Source organism: Anser anser (assembly GCF_964211835.1).
Source record: "Anser anser genome assembly, chromosome: 6".
Classification (NCBI taxonomy): Eukaryota; Metazoa; Chordata; class Aves; order Anseriformes; family Anatidae; genus Anser; species Anser anser.
Window position 1 is genome coordinate 1,577,328 of NC_139726.1, and position 12,130 is coordinate 1,589,457.

General features: G+C 54.9%; 1 protein-coding gene across 1 annotated transcript; it reads left to right on the forward strand.

Moving 5' to 3' along the window:
• Window positions 1-8,299: 8,299 nt before the first annotated feature.
• RPRM (reprimo, TP53 dependent G2 arrest mediator homolog) lies at window positions 8,300-10,495 on the forward strand. Its single transcript, XM_083841123.1, has 2 exons — window positions 8,300-9,358; window positions 9,456-10,495. The coding sequence occupies exon 1, from the start codon at window positions 8,652-8,654 to the stop codon at window positions 8,994-8,996; it is 345 nt and encodes a 114-aa protein (XP_083697249.1). The 5' UTR covers window positions 8,300-8,651; the 3' UTR covers window positions 8,997-9,358; window positions 9,456-10,495.
• The last annotated feature ends 1,635 nt before the right edge of the window (window positions 10,496-12,130 follow it).

Consider the following 12,130-nt stretch of genomic DNA (forward strand, 5'->3'; position numbering starts at 1 on the left):
ATTACTCAACTTCTAAATGACTTGTTACTCTAAACATCAAAATATTGATCCACTGTTTCAGAAGGCTGAAATTTAATCCGGTAACTGTAGTCATTTTTATTAGTCACCCTACCACAGACTCTGCACACAGAGCCACTGATAGCTGTGTGAGGAACAGAGGTTAAAAAATGCTGTTAGAAAGGTGAAATTTGCTTCCTCTCACCTCACTGCCCCATTTCAGGCAGTGGCAGTGCAGTGAAAGAGAGCACGGTTTGAAGGGATAAATCTCTTTATTCTGGGCAACCGAAGAGGAGCACTCGCTCGGAGAACAACCCTATCCTTTCGCCGTTCCCCACCAAACCCCAGAAGCCAGCACCGCTGCAGGAGCAGCCAGACGCCAGGCGAGGTCTCGATCCATCCCTTGCAACCTCAGCTCATGCAATTTGAATAAGCAGAACCAAATGCTAATGCAATTAAACTTCCTCAGGAAAAACAAAAAAACAAACAAAAAAACCCTGCAGAACTAAACCTCCTTCTCCCATCTCCCCCTCCTGGGGGCTGTTAGCTGCGGGGGCGAGGAGCAGCCAAGGAGGAACCCAAGGGTCTCCTCCCTCACGGGGGGATTTCAGGCTGCCTGCCTCCTCCGCCAGGACACTGTCCATGCAGCGCCTCAGCCCGAGCTGGGCTTTGTTCCACTACCACTGCCCCACTGGAAATAAAGTTAATTTCACACTAATGCCTACCGCTTAAGAAGAGGAAGAGTGAAACAGGCACTAAAATAACGATGGGCTGTGTCCGTATGTGAGAGCTGTAGCAGACCAGAAGACTGTTGCAGCCCCTGGACAAAAGGAATGTGGGCTTTCATCCCTGCAAAAGCGTTACAGCAGTGCTAGGTGGGATTCATTGCAAGGGGAGGATGAGGGGGGTTAGTGAGTGGCACGGCGTCGGCCAAAATACCTCGATGGTGTGCAAAAAGAGCAAGTAGTGATGAGCCGAAGGAAGGATCTCAGCAGTGCTCTTCGATGGATTTGGGAATTGATCTCGCTTAGCAGAGGCAGACTGACAGCATCTGAGAGAAATCAGAGGAGGATTCCGGGGGTGTATCATTCAGGGAGAGATACCACTGAACTTCACTGTACTTCTGAAACGAGAACACATCCTCCACAGTCTTGGGTTATAAGGTCACACTGTGAGGGTTTATGAGAAAGGTTCCTGTTAAAAGCTGAAAAATCAGACAGCTTAAAAAGACAGCGGAGGAGGAAATGCTATTTTACAACAATTGTAAACAACTAGACAAGTACTCTCAAGAAGGATGCTGAGCCTTCCCACTTCACTCCCTTCATCTGCTGCTACAAGCAGGAATCCTGTATGCTGCAGAGCACGAATCAGGGCTGGTGCTGGCTCCGAGGAGCTGCTGTGAGCAGGAGGTGGCACTCGGGGACCTCTGGACGTCTCCTCTCTTCCCACCAGCTTCACACAAGGCTGTGGCATGAAAGCACATGCAGGCCAGGCAGGATCTTTGCATAGCAAATGCACCTGCCCTTAAATCATTAAATCACAGAGGGTGAAGCGTGTGGGGCTTTTTTATTTACTCATTATATAAGAAAACGCTACCAGACCCTGTGAAGGCAGGACATTATCCTGTGATCTAGGGCATGCTGAGGTATTAAAATACTGAGTAAAACATTGACTAAATATCATCAGATTATTACAGACTGAACAGGCTGATATATTGTCTGGTAATTTGTGACTAGGAGACTGATAATAACTTCGAAAAGTTCTGATTAACAGTGGCAGTTATTTCCCTAAAACAAAATCTTCCAAAAGACTCCTCCAAAATTTGTTTCACTCTTGGTCTACCACTAACACCTAACAAAGATAGAAGCATATTTTTACAGCTGAAAGCCTGGTTTGCGCCGTATTTCTTATGCTTTTGGAGGCTGCTGAGCATGCATGCTGGGGACATCACAGCTGGGGATGGTTTTAGTTCCCGAGGAACTTCTTGTGATTGTGCACTGCATGCTGGAGGTTTGCAGGGAAATGAAACGTTTATTGAAGAGTGCAAATGGGTACAGGAAAATGGGTCTAAATCCTTACGGAGCAGAGGCACAATCAAAACTTGGTGTTGAAATTAAAACACATTACTATAAATTATTGGTGAAAAGCAAGGCAGAAAGAAATATCATTTTAAGGAAAGCAACCTCTGGTGTTTTCCAGACCCTGGGGGAATTGCGAAGTGCCATCTGCCAGCAGCGGTGTAAGAGACCTGCTTGCAGCTGCCAGCCCCAGAAGCGCGATGTGTGATAACAGCCGGGGCGCTATCTGCAGAAAGCCCCACACCTGCGCTGGGGGTGGGCAGCTGCTGCGTGGGCAGCCCCGGCCCTCCCGTGGGACTGCTGCTGCCTGCTGGCACTTGTTCTCGCCCAGGAAGCCCCGTGTCCCCTCTGCGCCCATTTTCACTGCCAATTTACAACCCAGACCTGTCCCCAGCATGGGAGCCGGCTGGTCCCTGCAGAGCCCGAGTGGGCCGTGGTGATGCCCACACCTTGCAAGTGTACAGCTAAAACCAGCTAACTCATCTGACGTCAAGGAAGGCAATTTTCTCCTCCTTGATTCGTGTATTAGCATTCCTGCATTTCAGCTCGTTCAACTCCATTATCACCCGATGGTTTTCCAGTTTGAGCTTGAGGAAATTGGTTTAATTTAAAATGCTTATTTTAAGCTCCCTTTTAGAGGTAATTTTATTAAAAATTTGGTCAATGCCTTCCCATTTAAATGCTAATAGTGGTTTCATTAAAGCATCACTTGTAAACTCGTCTTTGCAGGTCTTGACCCTGAAGAAGCATCACTGCTATGCATGCTGAGAAGCCTCCACAAACCCATTTCTCGGTTAATTTTTCAATAGAGACACATTTTAAATGCCTTTGCCGACCGAGAACCGGTAACTCAGATGAGAAAACCGCTGCTGAAGTTCACTTAATTTGAAAGCAGCTTTTAATGAACATGCGGTGCTGCGCGGGGCCTGACCTGAGCTCGCTGATGGCACACAAGAACGGGCAGGTGCTACCCCTGCGGTCCCCAGCCCGGGCACCCAGCCTCTCTGCCCAAAGGCAGCTCTGCTGGCCCACTGTGGCCGTGCCGTGAGTGCCCAGGGGGCTGGGGGCGATGTCCCCAGCTCAGTCCCCACACAGTTCTGCTGCACAGCCACGTCTGGCACCGCGCAGTGCCCGCACCATGTCTACGCAGCAGCACCTCTCGTCAGCCCGCGGTTTTGCACAAGCCCAACCACCCGGCAGGCTCGTCCCGCGAGGGCTGGCTCCCTGGGTGTGATTTGTAAGTTCACGGAGGGCACCGAAAACCGCTGGTGTGTTGGTGAGGGCACTGACTCGCACTTCCCGCAGGATTAGCAGGGAAGGGTATTCCTGTAACATAGAGACGTACCGCTTTGTGTCATGTCCATATCCAATCGTTAACAGCTGTCTCCCCCTCTGTCATTAATTACCTCCATCCCAGTAGGCAGCCAAATTACATGCTAAGACAGCTTAGAGTGAGCACAGAGCCTGGTGGCTTTATTCAGTGAAAAACAAGTAAATATATTCATTTCCGTAATTGCAATCTTTTGGGAAAAAAATTATCCTGTGCAGCACATCTGGCCAGGTGCTCTGGCAATCCGCCCAGCAGCGCCTGCTGCCTGAAGCAGTGCTGCAGAGGTGAAGGAGCTGATCATCAAAGCAAACCTGCAGCGGGGAGACAAACCTCCGCTTCTGCAGGGAGACCTGCAGCAGGGGTGCCCACCGCAGGGGTGTTTGCAGGTGAACTGAACTCTGTAAAGAGATTGTACATCCAGGTGGCAGCCAGTTGCAGCAGTCTGGCACCGATGTCACTCCATTTTCTCACACTCCTGTTTGCATCACCCTAACTGTGAACTGAATCAAACCCTGTAAATTCATGGCATTATTTTCTGAGCTTCCGTAATCAGTTATTGCAATTTTTATAAGAAAACGGAGGAGAATGATGCCGTGAATATTTACACTCAGAAGCCCAGAGGGTCCTGTTGTGAGATATTAACTCTGCTGACAGCATGAGCTCTCAGCTGGAGACCAGGATGAAAGAGGTACGGTCACAAGCCTTCTTTTAAATTAAAAAAAAAAAAAAAAAGCGCTCATAAAAAGCACCTGTCTGTTCTTTTCATTAAGCTTGCCTGATGAAGGCCTCAGGGGAGCTGATCAACATGAATATTTTTCCACATCTAAGTAGAATAAATACGCTTAAAATCAGTCACCAAATGAGACTGTATTTATAGCTAATTACCAGAGGAATACACCCAAAATGGAACAGAGTGTGTTTCACGCATCCATTGACTGGCATGTTTTATAAATACACAATTTCTCACTTCCTTGGATAAAATAGTTTAGAAGACGGAGCCTTGTTTTCATTGCCTTGATCAAAATAGAACAAACTGAGATGATAAACGAAGTCACTAGTAAATAAATAAATAAATAAATCTAAAATCCCCTGGGGAGATCCCCGCTCTCCCGTTCCTCAGGCACCGCAGTGCCCAGGGGGAAGCCGCTCGGGCACGGCAGGCCCTGGCCACGTGGCTCATGCCAGCACCACGGGTTCAGGCCAGGTTTAGGGCTGTTCCCGGGTCCCACCGAGCAGGAAATAAGGAAACATCTGACCACCCAAAGCCACGGGGAGGGCCAGGCAGCCCTTTGGCTTCGATCCTCTTCAGTATTATCCACAAAATGTCTGCGGCTGCCCACCTGAATTACACAGGGACAGGAAGGCGCTGGCGGCATCTCCCGCGCTGGCTCTCGGGCCCTGCTCGGTGCTGGCTGTGGCACGTGCTGGGGAAACCTCCGTGGCCGTCGAGTGATGGCAACACGCCGGGGGGATTCGTCCCGCTCACTGGGGCGACCGAGCACGGGCTACGCTCAGTGTGCACGCCATGTCAGCCGAAGAATAAAATGTTGTGGTCACGCAGCGTTCATCTCAGCTGAGACCCCGAGTGAGGGCGCATCTGAAATGAAACGCGTGAAAAAAGAGCACAAGGAAACAAGGCAGCCACCATCTCCGCTGAAAATCATTAGTCAGACTAATTAGTCCGTGCCCGTGCCCGTGTCCCCGCCACGCCGGCTGCCAGCTCCCCGCACACACTAGATGTCACTGCACGACCTGAAATCCACGCTCGGCTTTCCTCGGCCCCGGCAGCCCGGAGTTACCGTGCCGCTCAGCACCAAGAGCCACGCCGAGGCCGCACAGCCACACAGTGGGGTGCCTTGGCTTGGGTGGGGACAGCCACAGCCAGCGCCGAGCCTGATCCCCGCTCCTGTGCAAGCACGGCGTGCTGGGTGCTGAGATGCACGGCCCCCTCGGCAGCGCTGGTGGCCCACGTGCGTCGTGAGCGGAATTTTGGGGGGCATCCTTCTCCCAGGCGCTGCTGGCTGCCGGGGGCTCAGACCCAAAGCTACACTGCAGCAGGCGCGGGCGGAGGAATCGCCGGCCTCGCTGACACGCTCTGGTGCTGGCCAAGCAGCGCCTAGGGAGCTGGATTTCAGATCAAGTCCCGCAGGATGAAGGCAGCGTTTGGCCAGAACGTCCCTCACTCCCGCAAGTGTCTGTTCTTGGAAGCCAGCTGCTACCTATGGGAAAGACCCAAAACACCCATCCCATCCCCATCCCATCCCATCCCATCCCATCCCATCCCATCCCATCCCATCCCATCCCACCCCACCCCACCCCACCCCATCCCATCCCATCCCAATCCATCCCATCCCAATCCCATCCCAATCCCATCCCCATTCCCACTGCAGCCCCATCCCAGCCCCATCCCAAACTCCCCCAAGGCTGGGGGCTGCCCTGCAGGTGAGCTCCGGGTGCCCCCAGCCTCCAAGCACCCATAATCCTGGATGAGGGGAGGAGAGCGTGCCCTTTCCCGATCCTTTACAGCAAGTACTCTGCACCCACGTGGTGCTGCACGCGCTGAAATCTGCATCACCAAAGCTTGTAGAAGCTTTTTTCAATGGGCAAGAAGAAACACACTTCACTCTTCAAAGCTCTCCAGTTGTGGTTTGCAAATCATAAGGATAAAAAAAAACAAAAGCAATGACATGAATTTTTGGAGGTTAAATTGCACACCTTGCCTTAATCCCTCTGTTAAATTACAGAGGGGAGGTTTGAAAGCACACAGTTTTGCCTGTTCAGACCAGGAGACTTTCTTTATATTGGCTCCTCATCACAGAAAACCAAAGTAGATTAAATTCTGGTGTTACAGGTCACCACGTACATGCCCAGAGTGTGCCTTCTCTGCAGTTTCCCTCTTTTGTGTGTTTTTACATGACCACTGCTTTATTGTGCTGTGACATCCTGGTACCTAGCATGGGTCTAATGTTGCTGCTACCTCAGGGCACTGAGACTCATTTACTAGGACACATTTCTGAAGCACTTTCAGGCTAGGATTTCCAAATGACTGGTCCACAAAAAAAACCTCCCTAGTGGCCCGCAGCACTCACACGGATCCTCCCCACCCTTAGCCACTAACTTTTCAGGTGCAGGAGCACCCAGCGCTTTCCCAACACAGCTTAGGGATGTGAACCATTTCCTAACCAGTGCGGAGAGGTGCCAGAAGTTGGTGAACTGTGAGACCTGCGAGGGGCCGACCCCGATCCACCTTTTGGCAAGGGAATCACACCCTGCAAAGAGGAGCCATGTGGAGCTGGAACTTCTCTTCCAGCACTTTCCTCTGGCTGAAATAACTGCCAGCACTCCCGTCGCTAATTAGAATTAATATTATCTACTTCAACAGTAAAAACAAAATGTTCTCCTCGTGTCCCATCTGATAAGGCAGCAAACTTCGTCCAGCACGGCCTCGTAGGTGGGCTGCCCTGGGCGGGAGGCAGCAGCAGGCGCACTCAGTGCTGCAGGGAATGAACCCTGCGCTGGCACCGGCACCGGCACCCCGCAGCCCTGCACCGAGGGAACAAGGGGCAGCGAGACCAGGATGTGAGCAGAGGGCTGTGTCTGGACTCTGGGGAATTGTTTGTGAGCAGCTAACAATAGCCACCACCCTGAGATGAATTAGCTGCAAGGGGCTCGGGAAACATCACTGCTGTGTGCCTGGCCTCAACCGCCCCATTAGTTTATTCCCATGAGACCGTTTATTCCTCCAAGGACCAGCCCTGGACAGCGTGATGTGCTGCATGGCCATCGCCCCCAGCCTGCCATGGGCAGTGTTTGCTCGCAGCCCCTGGCACACAGATTTCTCCCTCTCTTTGCAGTAATTAAATCTCCACTCAAGCAAAGAGCGGGCAGTGCTGACGACGGCAGCGGCCGCCTGCTGCTCGCAGCACCGGCAGTGCCTGCGTCCACATCCTCCGCTCAGCAATATCCCAAGTCATGGCTCAGCTGGAGGCGTGGGAGCGGCCGATCCTCATCACTGCCCCGCGGCCGGGGGGCTGCCGCCTCCCTCCCTGGATCCCCCAAATCTCCAAACCGCACACTGGGTGCTGCTGCGAGTGGCCTTGCCCTGAGGGGCTGCTTTTGGGGGCCCCCTTAGTACCCCGCCACATCCCGAGGGGGGCCCTGGCCCTGCCCCACACTGGTCCCCGCTGCCCAGCATCTCCCCATCCCACGGAGGATCCCCCCTGGAGGCATTCCCAGTCACCCAGGCATGGCACACGGGGCTCCCTCAGGGGCTGCTTTGGTCCCCACTGCGCTCGGGTGCGTCCCCAGGGTTTGGGACCCCCTCCTGGGACACTCGCTCCCCACTGCCACAGGGAAAATCCCACAGGCAAATCCATTGGGAAAGCAATACGGATTTAGGAAATTCACGCTGCTCCTTGGCACGCTCCCACGTGTGGTGCTCCCACGGGGGAGACAAGAAGCCGGCTGTGGGGCTGCAGGGGGGGCACAGCCCACACGCTGCCACATGCCTGTGGCTGGGTGCAACCCCAAAATCCCACTGGGTTTCTGCAGCTCCTGTCGGCAGCGGTCCCCAGGGAGCTGGTCTGGCTGTTCCTACAGCATCGGGAACCTGTGTGGCAGAAACCTGCTCCCCAAACCTGCCTCCAGAACCCCCCACCTCTGAAACCTGCTCCCCAAAACCGCTCCCCAACCCCGCTCACAGAAACCCTCAAAGACCCGTTCCCCAAAAGCCCCCTGTGAGGAACCCCCCCACCTCAGAACTTGCTCCCTAGAGACCCACCTTGCAAAACCCCCCTCCCCAAACCCTGAGCCCTGACAACCCCAAACCCCTCCCCAAACCCACCCCCGAGAAATCCGCCCCCAGAACCCGCCTTAAGCCCAGCCCTGACGCCCACCTGCGGAGCTCCTGCCCCCGGCCCCTCCCTCCCGAACCCTGTCCCCCAAACCCTGCGCCCCCGGCCCCCTCTCCCCCTCGTCCCCCGGAGCTCTCCCCCAGCCCCCTGCCCCCGAGCCCCCTCCCGGAGCCCACCGGGGGCGGCGGGGCGGGGCGGGGGGCGCGGCGCGGAGCTGCGGGCGGAGCGGGGCAGCGCGGGGCGGCTCGGCACCGCTTGGCACGGCTCGGCTCGGCACGGCTCGGCACGGCACGGCACGGCGCGGTTCGCCCCGGTTCGGCCGGTCCCGGCTCGGCTCGGCTCGGCCCGGCCCGCCTGCATGCGGCGGCGGCGGCGGCGGGGCGGCCGGGCGGGATGAACGGCTCGGCGGCGGGCGGCACGGCGGCCGCGGGGCTGCTGGCGGGCGCCGGGAGCGCGGCGCTGGAGCTGGAGCGGGCGCTGCGCTGCTGCACCGCCGCCTCCGTGGTCACCGACGGCGGCGGGGCGGCGGCGGCGGCGGCGGCGGCGGACGAGCGGAGCGTGTACATCATGCGGGTGGTGCAGATCGCCGTCATGTGCGTCCTCGCCCTCACCGTCGTCTTCGGCATCTTCTTCCTCGGCTGCAACCTGCTCATCAAGTCCGAGGGCATGATCAACTTTCTGGTCAAGGACCGGCGGCCGTCCAAGGAGGCGGAGGCGGTGGTGGTGGGGCCCTACTGAGCGCCGCCGCCCCGACGCCGCCCGCCCCGACGGCTGCGGGGCCGGGGGAGCCGGGGGCAAACGGGGGCGGCCCGGGGAGCGGTTGTTGGGCAGGTGCCGAGTTAAAAGGGGCCGTGAGGGCAACGGGTCCGGCCGGTCGCCTTCCCTCCGCCCCGCCGCGGCTCGCCGTCGGGGCTCGGGGAGCGGGGAAGCGGCGGGGGCAACCCGCGGGGCTGCGCCACCGGCCGGGGCCCCGCCGCCCGGTCCTGGCCTGGGGCCGCCCCACAGCCGCGCCCGGGGCTGCCCCGCGACGCCCCCGCCGCGTGGCCCCGTGCCCCCCGCAAGAGAACAGCGCGAGTGCCCGCCCGGAGGGTCGCCAGCAGGTGACTTGCTACAGTCTTGCGTCGGGGCGGGGGGGGTGGGGAGAGATTTATGCTCTCATAATTTTTTTTTTTTCTCCTTCATCCATTTCCTTTATAGGGATAACAGAACATCTTTCTGTGAGAGGCTTGCATAGCTGTTTATCATATCCCTGAGGGCTTGGACTGGTTGCCGGCGATAAATCAATGTGGCCACGTTTGCTGTGGGAGGAGTGGAACCGGCACAAACGCTCGCTGGGGACTGCAGCAGCGGGACGGGTGCGGAAAGGCTCAAGCCCCGTAAGCCAGCTCTCCCTCTTGACACCCCGAGTCCTGGAGCAAGACTGTTAATTGTCGCTGTTTGTAATGCTGATAATAGTCGGGAAGTTTTCTGGAGGAGCTGTGGGGGCTTCAGACTGCTTGGTTTTCCCTCACTTGCTCCTGAGCTGGTGCGAAGATGGTCAAACCGCCAAATTATTACGGGTGTCGTTAGGAGATGCTATTATGAGTTTTTTCCCTTAGATAGACTAAGGTGAAACTTAGCATTTACAACATGCACCAGAGCTGAAAAGGGTGTGAAATAAAGCTGGAGCCTGAGACAACCTCCTGACTGTGAATAAACTTTTGGTAGAAAATGAGACAAAACAGAATTTCGCAATGTAGTATGATTCCCTAAGATGAGCAGAAATCTCAGCCGTGTACTCATTTAAGGGAAAGAAAAAGAACAGATCTGCCTGTTCTCTCGGGAACAAATACGCTATGGAATTTGTCATTAAATCAAAATAAACGTTACTAAGCTATCTATCAACTGAAACATCAGTGAGAAATTTAACCAAAACTCTCCTCCTTTCTTTACTGCTTAATGCTGCAGGAACAGAAGATAATGCAGTGTTTAAAGACAACACAATAAGAGTGAAAACTCCTAACAGAGACGTTTCACTCATTGCAAAACATCTCAAACTTTTTAACTCGCGTCACTTCACGGTAACGCAGCGCACGGCCGCTGCTGCAGTCTGACTTGCAAGGAGGGCACTGCATATCTGAACATTGTTTGAGGGCTAGATTCATTATGTACTCTTTATTAATTATAGCAAACACTTAAAGCGTAAGACATTTTGATTTACTTTTGCCAGGAGCCACAGTCTTTTCCAGCACTGTAAATCTGAGAGATGGTAATTTCCTGGTTCTGTAAGAAAACTGCGGAGTTCACAAAGCCAGTCTAATCTAAGGACCCCTTCCAAGGTGAGAGCTCCCTACCCCCGCCCCCATCATGTGCTTGAGGCTTGTTTTTTAAGCTCGACAAAGAGACCTCAATTTAGACAGGTTGGGGAAGGGGCTTTCCTGCTCCATGCTGCAGAGGTGCTCGCACGCTTCCAGTCCCATTGGCGTCGCTCAGGCTGCACTCTCCATCTGTACCGTGGGGATTTTGGTGCTCAGAGACCAGGAGGAGATTTGGGATATTTACAATCCACTCGGGCAGGCAAGGAGAGGATGGCATGGGAAAGAAGCATCTCGGGCAGCAGGAATGGCCCTGATACCAGCTTTAGCTCGCGTTGCATGGTGTGGGTGCAGGCGGCTTCCAATCATGCCGGGAGCAGTGTTCGGTGCGTGCACAGCCACCAGCCTGCACACCTGAGGGGGATCGTAGGTTTCGCAGCTCCCTTCACACATCCTTCCAGGATGTGCCTAGAAAAGTACCCGGAAGAGCCCTGGGCTGTGGTGCTGACCAGGAAAGCCCCCCAAGCTCCTACAACAGGCTGAAACAAAGCCAGCAGCACCATGGCTTTGGTACTGACGCAGGCTGCTTTCCCACCAACACCTCTCTGCGGTGCTGAGGTGTCAGGGGAAAGCGGTGCATTTGGGATAAAGCTGGTGCCTCGAGGAAGGGCTCCATTGCCTCATAGTTGGCTTGAAGACAGTATGAACATCTGACCTGCTTCTTCATCCTTGTCCCTAGTTTATTCAGATTAAATGGTAGAATACAATCAATTTTACCACCGAAAAGGAGAATTCCCATTTCTCTATAATGTTTCCATCCGTGAAATTCCCAGAGGGACAGGAGACTCAGTAAGAGTGACCTGGCAGACCTGAACAGCTCTCCGTTGTTACTGTTAGACATGAGTTCTTCCAAATCTCGGGTTTGTCTGAAAATGCTGGCCCTCGCGCTGCTCGGTGGTTGTGGCAGGGCCAGGTTTTTGCAGCAGGGCCTCTCAGCAGAACTCGCACCAGGACCTCACCGCAGCCTCCCAGCAGCTGTTTCAGAGACAACGAGCCCCAAAAGTCCATACAGCCCCCACCAGAGCACGGCAGCTGGAATAATTCCCTCCCTGGGCACTATTTGCAACTCCTCGGTGCCATAGATGGGGAACCCCCCCAGCCTGGCGCTGGGCACCACAGGGATGGGGCAGCCTCAGCTAAACTACATCAGCTACTAATGTAGCGGTCTAAAATGCATTATTAGCTCAAATCTCACTTTTCTCAGGGCAAGGCTGGAGCAGTCTCACCTCAGACCGTCTCCATACCTAACACGCTGTGCTGTCTGGAAGGCAGTAACGCAGCACTGCTCGCCTCGGCCGAGAGCCGCGGCCAGGCCGTGCCCGTGCTCAGCCCTGCCTGCGGAGCATCAGCCAGGAGCCAGAGCCCCTTTTCTGTGTAAATACCCCGTAAATACTCCTAAAAACGCCCTTGCATGCTGCCAGCAGCCTGCCAGGTTCCACCTGATTTCTCTCTCATCCCACATCAGGTCTCCTCTTTCCTTGCAGTTAGCTGGGAGCGCAGCCTGAGAAACACGAGATA